Genomic DNA, 17,689 nt, shown 5'->3' with positions numbered 1-17,689 from the left:
CCTTCAACGTTGCAGGCTTAGATTTGAGTGTTGACTGTTTTTCACATGGCCAACTGTATGTCGCACTTTCAAGAGTAACCTCTAGAGAAAACATGTTTGTATTGTCCAATGACAAGAAGGCTATGAACGTTGTATATAAAGACATTCTGTAATATAGTAATTGTTGTAAAAATAAAATAAATACATATGTAAAAATGCAAAAAGGAAATATGTTAAGGTGTAGGGTATGAATTTAGATATTCCACAGATAGCAGGAAATCTTCATGCTATAAAGAAAGGGGAATTGTTTTACTCCAAATTTAACGCGTGCGGGCCACGGGCACTAATGAATAAGCCAAAACTACTGGATCGATTTTAATCATTTTTTCAGTGAGTGACATAAGGTATATATTTTATACACGTGCAAGCACACATTCATTTGGCCTTAACGTTTTGAAAAAAATGTTAACTAATTTTTGCCGCAAATTCTTTTTATTTTTATTTTGTTTTATTTTTTTATTGATCTAAGGGAAAAATCCGTTTTCATTGCAAGGTTTTAGTTTTGATTTTTGCACAATGCATTTTTTTGTATTAGCGTTGCGTTCATTTTTTCAGTTATTTCTCCATTCAACTAACTTTTTATGAGTTTGAAACATTTCGATTTGACCCACATACCAGCCGGTGCTCTATTGCTGTTATTGTTCGCTTTGTTGCTGTAATTTGTGGTACCGAGTGGTTTTGAAGTTTCGCTGCTGTTATTGTGGTCAATGTATACTCGTATAAATATACATATATAGGTATATATTCATATGGTTGCACATGCACACAAACAAACAAGCAAGGGGTATACTAAAACTAAAGGCAGCTCGCAAGCAAATAAGCCAAAAGTACAAAATAAAAAATCTATTAAACCAAAAACCAAAAATTATTTGAAAGGCATTTTTTGTTGCTGTACTGCCTTCGTAGCTTTTTCAAGTTTTTATTTTCTTCTGCATTTATTCCAAAAATGTTAGGTTGGCTTTGATTATTATGCTTTATAACTATCATAGTATACGGACAGACAGACAGACAGACAGAAAATGAAAACAATACGACTTCAACTTCGAAGTGCAGCGCGCCGATGACGATTGCAGCTGCGTTGATGTGTGGATGCGGGTGCCAGCAACGGCAAAGGGAGTGCTGATGTGGCTTATTGTTGTGGATTTTGAGTGGTTTGAGTAAAGTGTTGAATTGGTTTATTGGCGGCGCAGCAGATGAGTCGGAGAGCAGTCGCTCATCAGTATGGTGTTGATATGCAATGTATGTGTGTGTGTGTGTTTGTAGCAGGGCATCGCGACTCAGCCAATCCGAGCGCTTCCTTTCAAGGCAACAACAATTGGCGCAATATAAATCTCAATGTTTTTCTATATTTCACATCGTCATGCACGTTTTCTTTGATTTCTTAATACTAAAAAGTGTGCAGCGACGTCGCCCATCTCAATGTGCGTCTGTATATTTACTGTTTACTTTTAATTGTTTTTGTGTTTTATGCGTGCAAGTTTTTGAAGTTAAGGAAGTAGAATATCTGAATTTATGATTAGTTTGTATGCTTTTTTTTTGTTATTATTACTGTATTTTATGCCTTTCGCGCGTCATTTAAGTAGTGAATTGCTACCGAAGAATACGAGTACTCAATGCGTCTGATTTGAATACTTGCGAAGTTAAGGCGAGTTTTTATGGATGGAGATGGCATTTTATGTGTAGTATACAGTAGCTCCAACCGAAACTCGTACATCTACTTAGGTATTTGGTTTTACATAAAATAGGGGAACTGGCATTGCAAGAAAACAAATTTAATTTCATAAGTGTGTTTGGCAATGCATTGAACGACAAAAATAAAATTTCAAATGCTCCTTTTTTTATTAAGATAGAAGGAAATCATATCAAATCTTTCAAACTTGTAAAATTTTAATTTATCCGGCAGTATTGTTTGCAATCAGACCTAGGTTAGGTTAGGTTGAACTGGTTGACTTGCAGTCACGCATAAACCAGTTCGGTTCATAGCGTTACCAGATGGAGTTCATTAGTTATGCGTTTTGAAGTAGGCCACCCGCCTGTTTCTATGCCTGTTTCTATTGCGAATTTCAGCATACATTTCCAACCAACTGCTGAGATGCCGTCCAATCCGTCAAACACTAGGTAGGTGAAGTGGTTGAAGTGCCAGTGTGCCAGTCTGGCACTCCTCAAGTAGCACTAAAACGCCGGTTCGATATCATTATGAGACCTCCAACAGGCAGATATATATCTACAGCCAGCCAGAGCTGTTGATATAATGGAGGAGATTGATTGGATTTAGGTTGGCGCACTGCCTCAGGCTGTCGAAGAAACGAGCGCCCAGTGACCTTAATCGTCTAGCTGCCAAACTCGGACATTTACAGAGATCAACATCAATAATCTCCTTCTCTGAAAGGTCTCCTCAGCCTCTGCAATGGGGGTTAAATGGTAACCCTAGATTTTCCTGTGTGTCGATCGTCCAGTGACCGGTAAACACAGCTACGAGTGTGGAAATCGAATGACGAGGAGTCCAAAGAACTTTCAGAGTCCTTCGTATATCGTATTGGGGCCAAACGGTTTTCAAAATAGCACATGAAGAAATGGAGTTCAATCTTTTCTGCGCTTTCCTGAGAAATAATTTGTGCAGTTCCTCTTTAACAACTGTCAGGGGGATGCCGATGCCCGGCTATGAGGTCGCTGTGTCCAATTCAGTCCCCTTCCTGGCAAGCTCATCACCAATTTCCTGTCCCTATATGTTCCTATGTCCTGGAACCCAGATTAGAGAAATGTTACCTGCACACCCAAGAGATTTGATCTCCTCCTTACAGGAGTTTAATAGTTTTGTTCTGCACCATGGCGTCGTCACAGCCTTGATCGCGGCTTGACTATTGTCAAACAGTGGTGTTCCCAAATATTTTTTAAGCGTGCTTTGAATAACGCAGGACATCCGCAAAAGAGATTCTGTACAGTTTGCTTTGAGCCCTGCTTCCTGCAGGTCTATGTCCCGTCACCACACCTTTCATAGTTCTACAATCTGTTCGTGTTAGTGATAGTATAAATCCAGTGCGACTTTGATGGTCTTGTTTACACTGATCCTTGCATTCCTGCATATATACAGACGCTCCCATCTTGTCTAAATTGTCTGATCATTTTTCGTCTAGTTTGTTGTATTAGTATTGCTTTTGGTATTTCCTTAACAAGATTCGAAGATAGAGAGAGACCGTTTTTCGCTATATTGTCTACAATTTCGTTCCCTTCAATGCTCTTCTGGTGTGGCACCCAATGGAAATGTAGATTGCAATTCACTGCCAACGTTCCCACTGACCCCCTGCTCTGAAGATCGATCTCGGACGTTATACTAAACGATGTAATTGCTTTAATGGCTGCCTGACAAATCTATGTAAAAGTTAACCTTGAAGTTTGTCCCAGTAGTAACACAAACTAGGTCTGCTGACTTTCTGGCTGCAAAGACCTCAGCGTGCGATACACCGTCGCAGTAATCTGGAAGCTTACACGACTTCTTTAGGTCTAACTCTGGACCGTACATCCTAGCGCCTACTCCACTAATTGTTCCACTTGCCCACTTCAGAGTTCTCAGGTGCACACATACATGTGCAAGTATATTTGTGTTTACTAAAACTGTTTAATTTACCCATTTACACCGTCTGTTATGATTGTTGTATACTTAACTTGGTTTTCAGCTCATTCCGCCACGTTTTGATTGTCTTGGCATTTTATGTGCTGAAGTAGGTTAAGTATTTATTACAGCTGATGCTATTGTTGTTTGATTCATCAAAAGGCATACAGACGAACACAAATACATACAGATATACAAAAATCTTCACTTATTGTATGTTAACGGAAATAGTTTTAAAAGTGAAAGCTTTGCTGCCACTAAATAAACACCAAAACTTTAACACAAACACATCTAAGCATCCACGCGTCCACAAGTGAATACCATAAAATGAGCAGTCGCAGAGCCATAGAAAACCATATAGAAAAACGCAAAAATATTTATGTGTTTTTGAAATTCAAATTCATGGCCATTGCATAGCTGTGGAAGGCTTGTTTGGAAGGCCCCTTCCAATTGCTAATCAATCGACAGTTGCCTCGCGCTGCTTCGCTTTCTGCTTTTGGTGTTGAGGTGAGATTTTGAATTTAAATTTAAAAACAAATTTGATATGCACACACGTCGGACAGACGACTGTCGAACGATTAAGTTGATAAGAATTCAAAATAAAGAAAAATAAGTGCAAAAATGAAAGAAAAAATGGCAAAGCAGTAGCTGATGTTGACAGTTGACACGCTGAGAAGATAAAAAATGCATTAGTTGGACTACAGCAACGGCCACCTAAATATGTATTCTTACGTAAAATGTACTGATTTTACTTACTACTCTAAGCAGCCAAAAAAATATTTTCTCAAATAAATCCGTTCCCAAGGGGTTAATACAATATTAAAAAGTGTTTTATGAATAAAAATATTCTATGTAATATTTTCCAGCCACCTTTGTTTTATTAGAAATATTTTAAACAACAACGTTTATATATATAAAAATGAAAGTCGCCCTGCAGTAGCCTCTCAACTCTGTTTGAAGCTTATCGCTAACAGTAGTACCTTTAAGCGCTTGAATCGTTTCAGTTTTGACGGCGACATCGATATTTTTTGGTATGCCACAAAACCGGCTGATTCCAAGACAAAACGCAAAAAAATTAAAAAGAAACAGTTGATGGACTTTGTTGGTGTTTTGTGTAAATTAAAATGCTTACAGTTCTTATAAATAACACTTTGTTTATGGAAACTTTGATGAATCCAACAATTACATATATATATTGCAAAAAACAAAAATAATAATAAAAAAAAAAAAAAAATAAATAAATAAAAAAAAAAATAAAATAAATAAAAAAATAAAGTAAAACAAAACAAAAAAAAGGGGGAAATAAATAAACAAATATTTATCCCCAATTATCGTCATTAATTAAGTCTTTGTAGTGATCTACTTGTAGATTAACATATGCATCTCAATATGTAAATTTGCATGCATTTTAGTTACATTGTCTGCAAATGCCACTGGCTGCACTAATACCTTCACCAACACACATTTCTCCCTGTAATGATACTCACTTTTCGCCCTCACTGACACTCAATTCCAAAAACATAACAGAAATACGCTTACTTTGACAGTGCGCTCACGAAACTCAAAATATCATTTCATATTATCATCGATGCCGTTATGCAAGAGCGAATTCACTTTCTTTACTGTACAAAAGCAACAAACACACCTGTGTGCATTTGTATGTTGAATGCATTCACTTGTGCTCAAGAAATCTTTGCTCACCGGTTTCTAAAAATAACATTACTGAAGTGGGTATATCCAACAATGGTCGTAAATTACGCTGCCAGACGTAAAAGCTAATCTCTGTTAGATTATTTGTATAAATTAAATTTGGTACTAAGAGTAAAACAGTGGCGAAAGTTTGGATGCCAATGTCGTGAATTTGAAAGCGTTTACGCACAAATGACTGCTTTGTTATGCCTTTGCGCACGTTCATTACCAATGCCATTTGTGGAGATAGATGGATTTCGAAAATTAGTATGGATGTAATATGTTAAATTCGTTCTGATTATACCGCCGTCTCACATCGTAAGTTTTCATTATAAGGAAGATAAGACTTCATCAGTAATGCCCCCTAATGTCTTTGAATGAAAACGTGACTCTTTTACCATACCTATGCGTAGCTTATCGCTCAGAATGACAGACGTCGCGAGCCTTGCAGCCTACGAACTAATTTAGGCGGCTATATGCTGGCACGCATCCCCAAAGGGTTAAATTATCGGTAATGCGGGTCGTTTTTGTTTTGTCACCACGTCGTTCTGTGGATTTTTTGGGCTTAAGAGCGTTGACAATAACATTTTTGGACCGTCTAAGTGGCTCAGCGATAAATTTATAGGTTTTGTTGCTTGTTTTCGAATATTGACAACAAACCTCAGCTTCTCAACTGTGCAATGCTGCGTACGACTCATCTCCGCAAGAAATGCATATTAATTATTGGTTATGAATGCATGCATGTATGTATGGATGTATGTATGTATGTATGGATGTATGTATGTTTTTTTTTGTTTTTTTTTTATGAGGAGGAAGCATCGAAAGCCTTACCCCGTCAGTGTGGGACTTTAACCCGAACTAAACCTGCTACCGTCAAAGTACCGATCCCCCGGTACTACCGTCAAGTATTTCTTCGGGAGGCGGTTTGAGTGTAGCACTCAACGTCAGTTACTGTTCTGATGCAAATATCACAAGCTGCATCTGCCTATTACCACCACTGTTAAGTCATATCTGAAGAGAACCACCCCTGTCGGATCTATACGCCCGCTCACCCCATGTCGAACAGGGACCATAGAATGGTTAGTTTCTAATAGTCGAATCGTCAGTTTACCTGCGTTTTCATCTCCGGATAGGTTTGCTGTTTCACGATCTTATTCGGCGTTCGCGCATCCTCCTTGCCTGCTCGCTATGTGGGAGTTGCTGCATTATTTCAGCAGCCATTTGCTGGGCTTTGTTCCAATTGTCCTGGCTCTTCAACATCAGTGCCACTCAGTTCTCGGGCGTGATGCCAAGGGCGCCAAGGCTGTCTTCCAGTTTAGCCCTTACTCTTCTGATGCGGGGACACGCGAGAAGCACGTGTTCTGCGTCCTCCTCAACTGCTGGTGTGCACTGCTCGCAGTATGGACTTTCTTCGTGTCCAAAGCGGTGAAGGTACGCTTTAAAGCAGCCGTGACCACTTAGGATTTGGCGGAGCTAGAAGTCTACTTCTCCGTGCTTTCTGTGGAGCCAAGCTTCAACATTGGGATGAGACGGTAGGTCCACCTGCCTTTATTTGCACTGTCCCATCGCGTCTGCCACTGGTCCATGCAGCGGTGGTTTATTGATTTTCTCAGTGCCAGCTGGTCGCATAGGGCTTGGTTGTTCCTCATACGTCTCATTTCGCACATCTCCTGCGCTATCAAGACCAGCTATGATGATCGCCGCATTTTCTAAGACTGTCCTGAAGGCAGAGCAGACTCTAAGAGCACACAAGCGGTACGTGGAGTTACTGCTTCGTACGTATGAAGCGTGTTGGTATGCATCGCGCCAAACTGTCGCGCCATATAAGAGGATAGACTTCACTACTCCAGCCAGGACCTGTCTTGCCTGCTGTCTTGGTCCTGCAATGTTCGCCATTATTCTAGCCAGGGCTGCTGTCGCAGCCGCAGCTTTGTTGCTAACGTACTCCAAGTGGTCTCGGAAGCCAATTCGTTGGCCTACTAAGACGCCTAAGTATTTTACGTATGGCTTTGACTCGATAATGCTGTCCCCAACTCTAATCTTGACCTTTTCAACTCTCTTTCGGCTGTATGTATGTAGGTATGTATGCATGTATGTATGTATGTATGTATGTATGTATGTACAGTGGCTCGCAGCTTATTTCATGCAGGCGAGCTACTAAAACTTCGAATGCTGTATTTTGAAAGCTCAAACTTGTTTTGAAATAATTGAAATATCAAATAATTTATACGCAATTGCATTTTAAATAAAAATAGAAAAAAACAAAAACGCAGAACAGTTCAAAATTTTATGTCACAGCTTATTTCATGCAGTATTCATTTTTCTTAAATTTAAGTTAAACTAATGATTTAAGAATAATTCTGTACTTTGGCTTTATTAACAGCTTTTAACCTTTCTGGCATTGTCTTCACTAGCTTCTTCGTTACATCCAGTCCGATTTTGTTCCACTCCTCCAAAATTACGGTCTTTATCTAATCTCCATTGCTTATGTGATGTGTGCAGATTTTTATTTCGAGTAATGGCCATTAATTCTCGATGACGTTCATGTCAGGTGATTGAGCCGGTGGTTGCATTAAATGTGGATAGTTCCATATAAGCCATGTCTGCACGATTGCCGCCTTATGTTTAGGGTCATTGTCCTGGTAGAAACGGAAATCTTGAGGTATTCCAAGTTTGGCAGCACTTTGGAGTAGATTATCTTTTTGAATATTGAGGTACATTGTTTTGTCCATAATACCCTCGACAAACACTAAATTTCCTACTCCGGCTGCTGACATACACATATGTATGTGCATATACTTTATGCAATTCTTAAGTACAAAAAAAAATATCTTCCAATTTTAAGCCTTCAATTATATTTTAAATAATAGAATTATTTCATTCTTTTCTTTTCAGGTAAGTCAAATAAAACAACACCAAATTCGGATCAGTTATGTACCTGTCCATATATTTGTAAGTCGTATTATTTATATTTATAGAAATTTTTGTGTGTTCTCGTATGTAAGAGCTTTATATATTAAAAGTAGCCGGATTGAACGGCGACCAATTTAAAACTTACTAGGTTGTTCAATAAGTTTTGCGGTTCTTTAAGTTTGCGGTTCTTAAATCCGACGCCGGAATGGATAGCACTTTATAGTACACACAAGCACTAGCCAGGAAACGAAAATAAGCGCCAAAAAGTAGGTACCAAAAAAAAACGCCAAACAAATTGGGACCAAAAACCGCCCCAAACAGTAGGCACTAATCAAATATAACGCCAAAAAGTGCACCAAAACTATATTTCCTACAAGTTTGCACCAACAAACAAGCGCCAAAAGTAGGCAGTGTTATTTCTCACAAGAAAAAACTCAGGAAAAGTAGCCTAAAGTGTATCTAAGATATATGTAAGGTATAGCTCTCTCTCTCTCCTTTTCCTGTACGTTACATATGTTTTCTCTCTCGTGGAACGAAAATGTCGAAAACGTTGCATGGCCTTGAAATTTTACTCTCCACTCTCGCTCGTCCATCGACGCCTAAGAAGTTTCACTTCAAAAATCGTGATAAAAGACCCAAATTGCAAAAGAAAAACATTATTTTTCATCAAGACGTGTCATAAGAGCATTTTGGATAATGGCTAGAATCCGTGAATTAAATTTCGAATTGTTGGATCATTCAGCGTATTCACCAGATTTGACGCCTAGCGACTTCCAGCTGTTTCCAAACCTAAAAAATTGCATGCGTGGTACGCGCGTTTTTCATTGAATGATGGAGTCATAACAACTGTGGAAGCTTATTTTGCAGCCTTACCAGATTCTCAATTCAGGGATGAAATTTATAATTGGAATCTACAATAGTTGGAAAAAGTGTTTTGATGTTCAGGGAGACGATATTGAATAACAAAGTTTATTTCTAACCACAAAATTGTGTTTTTCTTATCGAGCCCAAAAACTTATTGGACAACCTAGTATGTGTGCATACATGTGATCCATTTTTTCCGATATAACTATGTATCTACATATGTATGTACATATCAATAAAAGATGTATTGTAAAGAAGTTAAACATTAATTTGAGTTAATATGGGAGATACCTGAACGATTCACGAAGCAAGAAGCACAACACAAAAAACCCCCAAACAGCAACTCATACATGCATATGTTTGTACATGGTTCGTATGTATGCATGCTTTTTCTATACTATTCCACCTGCAATCGAAACGTTGCAGCCTTTTCTAGCAAAAGAACGACTTTGTTCAATGTTTTATATTGAATATCCCCATGCTTTCGAAAACTTTTTCAAATACATTTTGAAACTTATCGGCACTCTCTGTATTGATTGTTGATTGACAAAGCATAAATAGAATACATACATACATACATATGTATGTACACAGACTTTCACCACCAAATATGCCTCAAAGTTTGCAGCACGGCACCATTGCTGCCATTTGGCACTGGTCGCATCAGTTAGAGGCTGACGCTGAGGCTGAGGCAAAACAAAAAAAAAAAAAAAAAATCGCTCAATAGAAAATGGAGTTCATGCTCCAAGCTAGTGCGATGCGGTAATTTGCTACTGTTGCTGTTGTTTATTATGCACAACAACAATAACAATCAAAACAGCTCAACCAGAAGTTGTATGTGGCAGCAAGTAGAAGTCTACTGAGCAGCAATGGCAAAGGCGGTGGCAGCAATGACGTACCATAATTTTATGCTAAGCAACATTTGGATACGCCATGAACGAAATACAAAAGAAGCATGTGAAGTAAACAAAAAAGCAACATATGCGCAGCGACACCAACTAACAAAAATATCAAAATGATGTGTATGTGTGTGTGTGTGTGTGTATGTATTTATATATGTATGCATGGCACGCTAACTTGAATCGACGTATTCACATTTGTGTGTGTGTGTGGATATTTTGGAGGCAATGTGCAGCGTTGATGCCCATAATGGCAATGGAGGAGGAACGAACGTCTGTGTAGGGCAGAAACATACGCACCAGAACATTTTAATTTGATTAAATTTCATGTGACCTAATTCGAACTAACTGTTTGTGGCGGCAGCGGCGGCAATGCTGTTTCATACGCTGGAAGCTCGACTGCCCCAATCAACTTCGCGCATACAACTTCAGGCGTCGCTCAATTTATTTACTTTTTCCGTTTTTCTGCTGGCTGGGGCAAAGTGGCACTCTTTGTATTACATATAAATGTATCTGTGTATGTATGTATGCACGTATGTACGCCTGCACCCAAACATTTTTTGTGCTATTTTCTTTGCCTTTTGTTCATTTCTATTATTGCCACATTTTTTGCCTTATTTCGGGTATAAGTTTGGGTGGCAATTGCACTGCCAAAAAGACTCGCTCATTGCTCGCTCGACAGTGGCAAACAGCAAATGACAACTGGTTCGCATAATAAAACACAACAGCGATAATAGATTGCAAATAAAAAGAACTAAACCATCAACAGTAAAAATGCCGTATTTCCTGACAAAATAATGAGTGAAGCAGAATACCCGGCCCGTTTGCCATCAGATGTGTGTGCATGTGTGTATGTATGTATGCTTATAAGCGCAGTGCTTTTGTGTGGCAAGTGATTTCAATGCCCATTTATGATAACAGAACAAAGCTGCCGTATACTTTGGTTAATATAGAGAAAATCTATGTGGCCAAACCGTATAACGGAAGCGACCTAAGAAAATGGGATGTCGTAAAACGCATTTAGCCAACGAAAGTTGTTATTGTTGATGGCTTGAGTGTAGTAAGCAGTAAGTATTAAATGCGGCAATTGGCCACCTACAGCGGCTGGCACTAATAAACGCCTATTTAAGCCACCCTTTCGTTGCCGAATGTTCAGGGTGCGTGCAAACAGAGCTGTCTGTCAGAGCCCTACAGGGAAGTACTGAATGCCGCATAAGGACTCAAACAGCCGCATAAGAACTCAACGAGATTTCGAATTTTATTTCGCTTGAGTTTTCTTTGCCTAAGAATTTTATTTTCAATTTTATGTTAGTGATTTCTGTACTTAGTTCTAAGTCAGTGTTTTAGTCAGTAAGAACGTTTGCTGCCTATTGATTTTTTTGTTGAAGACAAATAAATAAATATCGGTCATGGCGCCGTGTGAGGAATTTTGTTTTCATTCACCCTCCTTATTCACTTCTCTCGGGAGCATAGGGCCTCGACAAGACTCTTCCATCGTACACGGTTCTGTGCTGTTGTTTTTGCACCGTCCCATGAGATGTCGGCATCTGTTAGTTCGCGCAGCATCGACCTTCTCCAAGTGTTTTTTGATCGACCGCGACCTCTGCTCCATTTTCGAGTTCCAGTGCAGTGCCATTCCCGTGATACCATCTGGTGGTTTTCTCTGTGTAACCTATCCACCCCCACTTTCTGCATTTGATTTGCCTAAGGATGGGTTCTTTATTTGTTAATCTCCACAGTGCGTCGTTACTGATTGTGTTTGGCCCGAATATTCTGCAGATGATGCGGACGCATTTGTTGATGAAGGATTGTAGTGGGTAGATGGTTAGATGGGTTTTGAAATGGATTGCGGGTACGAGATCTCAAGGAATGTACAATAGATTAGAAACTTCGTCCAGCCGAAGCAAAATCTTGCGAGTAACCTCAGTTGCCCCTTCATGGGGTATTCGAAAATAGATCTCTGCACGCTCGCTTCACGCGTGCTCTTACGCTCCTCAAATTTTCGTCGTTCAGACACAACGAAGCCACATGAACGAAGATTGTATTGATTTTTGTCGTATATCCCAAAAAAAAACTCAATTTTATCACAAACAAACTGTCGTCACATCCCAAGTGACGTCAGAAAATCAGCTAACCCCTTCAAATTCGCTGTGAGCCGATTAACGGTCTGATCTTGGCTACACTTCCCAGTACATCGACGTGTAAAATTTACCAGTTATATATATAATTGGCACTTTTTAGGTGTTTGGCCTAGCTCCTCCTCCTGTTTACAGCGTATGTCTTGTTGTTGTTCCCCAAATGAAGGAACCTATAGTTTCACGCCCACTCCGCATGGCAGATATTTTTTATGAAGAGCCATTTCAAGGCAGAAATACACTCGGAGGTTTGTCCCTGGCTGTCAGGGGGCGACCGCTATTAGAAAAAAAATGTTTCTTCAACGTACGCCGAATTCCGAATGGTAGTCATGCACCAATTCGGCTGCGGCGGCCTTATCAAGTAGGGTAGGTTTAAAAGTTGCCTCCAAGTATAAGAGGCCTCACTTCCACGGAAATGATAATTTCAAGTTTGTTTTCACATTGAAAAAGGCTTAAGGAGAAGCAGGAAAGATTTTAGGGTATGAATTGAATGACTGAACCACAACGGTTTGCAGTTGTGTTGACCGCTGCGTGCTGCTGATGAAATTCTGCAAGCCGGGGATATCCAAATCTGTTATTTTTGGGAGCGTAAAGCCGGATGCCCAAATCTTCGTCTGGCAAAAGTAAATATCGAAAAGTGTCTACGTATGATTTTATGAGGTGCGTGTAGAATTAGTTTAGAAACAAAGACGGGAATCAGCTCAACCGCAGCTACACCGCGAACTCAAGGGCAAGTTTTGGCACGCACTCCGCAGCCCTTTAGAGTTTTAAAGGAAAGCAGTGAGGACAGTAGCCCATTAGCTATTGGGAGGTTGAATTAGTTTTAAAGGTGACACACAGATGGCGCTATTTATCACTTTATCGCGTTGGCAATACTGAATATATATTCATGACAAAGTCTCATCCCTAGGCTTTGTTTATCAGTATCTGTCATTTCGCTGAAGTATAAACAACGCAGTGTTTTCGTGCTCCGAGTATGTCAACTTTCGTGCCGTCGAAACGCAATTTGCGGGAAGCTTTGCTTTTCTGCTTCAATTTGAAAAAAAATACAGCCCAAGCCCGTGAATTGCTGCAGGAGGCCTACCCAGACCATACTCCGTCGATTTCAATATGTGAGTACTGGTTTCGACGATTCAAAAGTGGTGATTTTCACACCGAAGACAAGGAGCGTCTTGGCCAGCCCAAAAAGTTCGAGGACGCGGAATTGGGGGAATTGGTAAACGAGGACTCGTGCCAAACCCAAGAAGAGCTTGCTGAATCATTGGGCGTTGATAAATCAACCGTTTGCAAGCGTCTAAAAGCGATGGGAATGATCCAAAAGCAAGGACATTGGGTCCCGTACGAGTTGAAGCTGCGCGACGTCGAACGGCGACTTTTTACGTGCGAATTGCTGATCGAGCGACAAAATCGGAAGGGTTTTTTGCATCGGGTGGTGACTGGCGACGAAAAATGGATCCACTACGATAACCCAAAACGCAAAAAATCACGCATCAACGTCGACGGCCAAGCAGAATATTCACGGCAAGAAAATCATGCTCTGCATTTGGTGGGATCAGGTCGGCGTCGTATATTTTGAGCTGCTCCAACCGGGCGAAACAATCACGGGGGATCGTTACCGACTGCAATTGATGCGTTTAAGCCGGGCATTGAAAGAAAAACGGCCGGAAACGGTAAAAAGGCACGACAAGGTTATTTTGCAACATGACAACGCTCGGCCGCATGTTGTTCAACCTGTCAAAAATACCTTGGAACGCTTGGCTGGGAAGTGTTACCCCACCCGCCGTATAGTCCAGACATAGCTCCCTCCGATTATCATTTGTTCCGGCATATGAGTCTCGATTTGGCGGACCAGCGGTTCTCCTCGTACGAGGCTACCAAAATATGGGTTGAGTCATGCATAGCCAAGCAGCGGCCAGAATTTTGGAGAAACGGCATCCGGAAATTGCCCGAAAGATGGGCGAAAGTTGTAGCTAGCGATGGCCAATACTTCAAATAAAATATTTTGTACCGTTTTTTCACAATAAAGCCCCAAATCTTCGAAAAAAACCTTTAAAACTAATTCAACCTCAATATTTCCGCTGAGTTTGCTCCAGCAGCTCAGAGATCGAAAATCTAAAACGAAAATCAAAATCGTAAATATCGTTTAAAGCATGGGGTCGTCACCCCAATTTACCAGAAAAAGAGACGTAAAGCGAAACTGGGCGTAGTTCTTATCAATGCTGGAGTAGTACAAATATTTGGTAATTCTCAGTCGAGTGGCAGAGTCAAGAATTTCACTGCTAACAAGCAATAAAGAATACATACTTTTCGTACTTACTTATGTATCCACATGCATCTTTGTGTGTGCCTATCTGTACATATATTTTATATACCTAACCCAATATTTACCCAACAAACAAACGAAGCTTTAATGTAGAATTGTACTACAGCTTAAGAAAAATTGGAGGAAAAAAAGATTTGATATCTTATAGAGATTTTGGATTTTCTAAAATGTTTCAAATTGTGGTTGCTGGGTAGGCCCGTCCATCGGATACACTACTGGCATACAAATTCTGTAAATGTAAAATGTAAGCACTTCCGTCATCATGCCCAAAAAGCAAGCTCACGGTTACCAACACAGGCGAAACAACTTTTTCAGGGGCATCAGCATTTTTTGTGAGCCCCACCGTTGATTCAGCTAACATTACTTGTGTATATGTACGAGTACAATCATTGTGAGTGTGTCATCATCGTCATTGTCGTCGTCATCAACAACAACAGTTTGTACGTTTGCCAAAGCCGCTAATGCTGCCTCAATAGCTTTCAGAGTTTGGCATTAGATTTAATGTTTTTGCTTCTGCGTTTTTGGTTGGTTTGCGTGTGAATTGGAAAACTGGGTAAACTGTGAGCTAGCAGCATATTGGGGTGGGGCTCTATTGTGGTTCTATACATTCCAGTATGAATACTATGTATGCTGAAAAATATGTTTATACTCGCGTTAGGGACAACCACCGGGTGTGACATTTACTTTTTAGTTGGTATTAGACAATTTTCCTCAACTTTAGGCAACGGTTTCAGCTTATTTTTGTTAGTATGGCAAATAATAAAAGCTGCATGGTAAAGCACGAAAAAAAAAACTAGAAATCTAGATTTATCTTAAAAACAAATTATGTTAATCGAAAGCAGTTGAGTTGTCTAGCGATATAACTAAAAATTGAATAAAGAGAGAAATTTGTTCTCTCTAGAAGGAAGGAAGGAAGTTCCATAGTATCAAAAATTTCGTTTTTTACCGAATACTGCTTTATTGCCTCCTAAGAAGATTATCAAGTCGATTTTTTTCTTTTTTGGTTTTTTTTTTCTCGGAACAACTAGCAAGTTAAATACTCCGAACAATTAAGTCCATTGTACTGCACTCGGATTCCCTTTCAATTTTCTTTAAATCTACCTGGCCTCCAAAGAAATCTGAGTAGATCTTGTGGTGCCAAGGAGTCAAGATAGTCGCTTCTTAACACATCAGTGCCAAAGACCTCAAGCCTGATTCGAGCGAAAGCGGAGCAGACGCACATAAAGTGGTACGCCGTCTCATCATCCTCTTCACAAGCTGCGCAGAATACACTGTCTGATATGCCTACCTTTTCCATGTGCTTCGCCCACGGAAAGTGGCCCGTCATCAGTCCAACCAGCTGCCTACAGTCGCTTCTGCTTAATGACAGGAGAATCTGCGACAGTCGATCGGACATGACAGGCAACTTCAGTTTAGTCCATCTGCAGCCTCTCGCAGCCTGCCAAGCTCGCTTGTGGGTTAGATTAACCCGTTTGCCAATCGTGGCCGCAGAAGGGAGTGGCTAAACGGGCACCGGGCCAAAAAAGTTGGCCTCAGAGCCCATCCTACCTAAGGAGTCAGAGGTCTCATGACCCACAATACCCGCGTGTCCCGGGACTCATGTGAGCATCAGGCTATTATGTCTACCGACATAGTTCAGCCCGGATGTCCAGGACTCGACTATCCTTGGTGTGGTTGGAGGGCTGTCTACGGCCTTGAGTGCAGCTTGGCTGTTGTTCCAGACACATATGGATCTGTTTCTCCATCTGTTTTCCACAACAAAGTTCATGGTTTCTTGAACAACATACACCTCCCGCTGAAACACAGATGCATGCATTCCAAGAGCAAAGTGCAGTTTTGTCCCTCTGGATTCCAAGTAGACCCCAGAGCCGGAGCTATGCTCGGTCCTGGAGCCATCCATGAAAATGCGAAAACAAGTCGATACACAGGCTTTTAAGGGAATTTTGACGGAGCATCACACAAGATCTTATTTTCCAAATTATCTGGTTGTGGTGTTCACTCCACCTTTCTTAAGTGAATCATGTCTTTCAATAAAATCATATCTTTCCAACCGATTCTGTGTGCTCGCTATCGGCCTTCTGTCCCATCAGGCGTTCCCCAAGGTAGTAACGCTTGCTGTTTATTTTATCCTTTAATTATATCGGTTCGTGTTTCCAAAATGCTATATTTCTTCGCTATGCAGATGACCGCCATAGCAGAGCGGTCGCTATAGCCGAATGGGTTGGTGCGTGGCTGCCATTTGGAAGTATTACGAAACCCCGTGCACAAATCACCAGTTGACAGAAAACGCTTCGGCTCTTCGGCAGATAGTGGCAAACTTCCGAGTGTATTTAAAATTATAAAAACCATCTGCCCTTCAGAAGTGTCATAGGTCTCTACTGTAGGTCCCTTTTTTGTGCAAAATATCGATATGGGGATGATTTCCTTGTTCGTCAATCGAACCTATATTCTGGTTGTAACCAGAACCATCTAAACCTAAATGTGTGCCAACGCGTTACTAGATCTGTCCTCTTCTTAATTGGCGCGATTTTGCACGAGTTTAACAAAGTGCGCCAGTCGTTTCCTTCCCATGCTAGCCGCCGCCGGTTGGACACACCAAGTGAAGCCAAGTTCTTCTCCATCTGATCTTTCCAACGCAAAGGAGGCCTTTCTCGTCCTCTGCTACCTACAGCTGGTACCGCATCGCATACTTTCAGAGCCGGAGCGTTTGTATCCATTTGGATGACATGACCCATCGAACGTAGCCGCTGGATCTTTATTCGCTGCGCTATGTCTATGTCGTCGTAAAGCTCATACAGCTCATCGTTCCATCGCCTACGATATTCGCATCACCAACGTGCCAAGGTCCAAAAATCTTGCGCAGAATCTTTCTATCAAACACTCCAAGCGTCGCTTCATCGGATGTTGTCATCGTTCAAGTTTCTGCGCCATACGTTAGGACGGTCATGATGAGAGTATTGTAGAGTGTTAGTTTTGTTCGACGAGAGAAGACTTACTACTCAACTATAATTTGGAAAGCAGCAGAGTTTCTTTGTGCGATTTCAAGGCAGACATTGTTATCGGTGTTAATGCTGGTGCCTAAATAAACGAAGGCTTTTACAACATCGAAATGGGATACGGTACACTAGACAAGGCTGGCTTACTGGGGCGGCAGTCCTTGGTCGGGAAAAACCCAAGTCATTCCCGTAATGTGGAACCGGCTACCATGGGAATGTAT

At 40.7% G+C, this 17,689-nt stretch overlaps 1 protein-coding gene across 1 annotated transcript in view; it reads left to right on the top strand.

Annotated features, from left to right (window-relative positions):
* LOC128865376 (uncharacterized) overlaps positions 1 to 15,388 on the top strand; it is a 65,276-nt gene extending 49,888 nt beyond the window's left edge. Inside the window, exon 2 of the mRNA XM_054105688.1 lies at positions 8,234 to 15,388. Coding sequence (XP_053961663.1) covers positions 8,234 to 8,389 — 156 coding nt within the window. The 3' untranslated portion in view covers positions 8,390 to 15,388. The remainder of the gene's footprint in view (positions 1 to 8,233) is intronic.
* Positions 15,389 to 17,689: the final 2,301 nt, after the last annotated feature.

Source organism: Anastrepha ludens, chromosome 2, assembly GCF_028408465.1.
Source record: "Anastrepha ludens isolate Willacy chromosome 2, idAnaLude1.1, whole genome shotgun sequence".
Lineage (NCBI taxonomy): Eukaryota > Metazoa > Arthropoda > Insecta > Diptera > Tephritidae > Anastrepha > Anastrepha ludens.
Note: the sequence above shows the minus strand (reverse complement) of the source record. Positions and strands in the feature narration are given on the sequence as shown.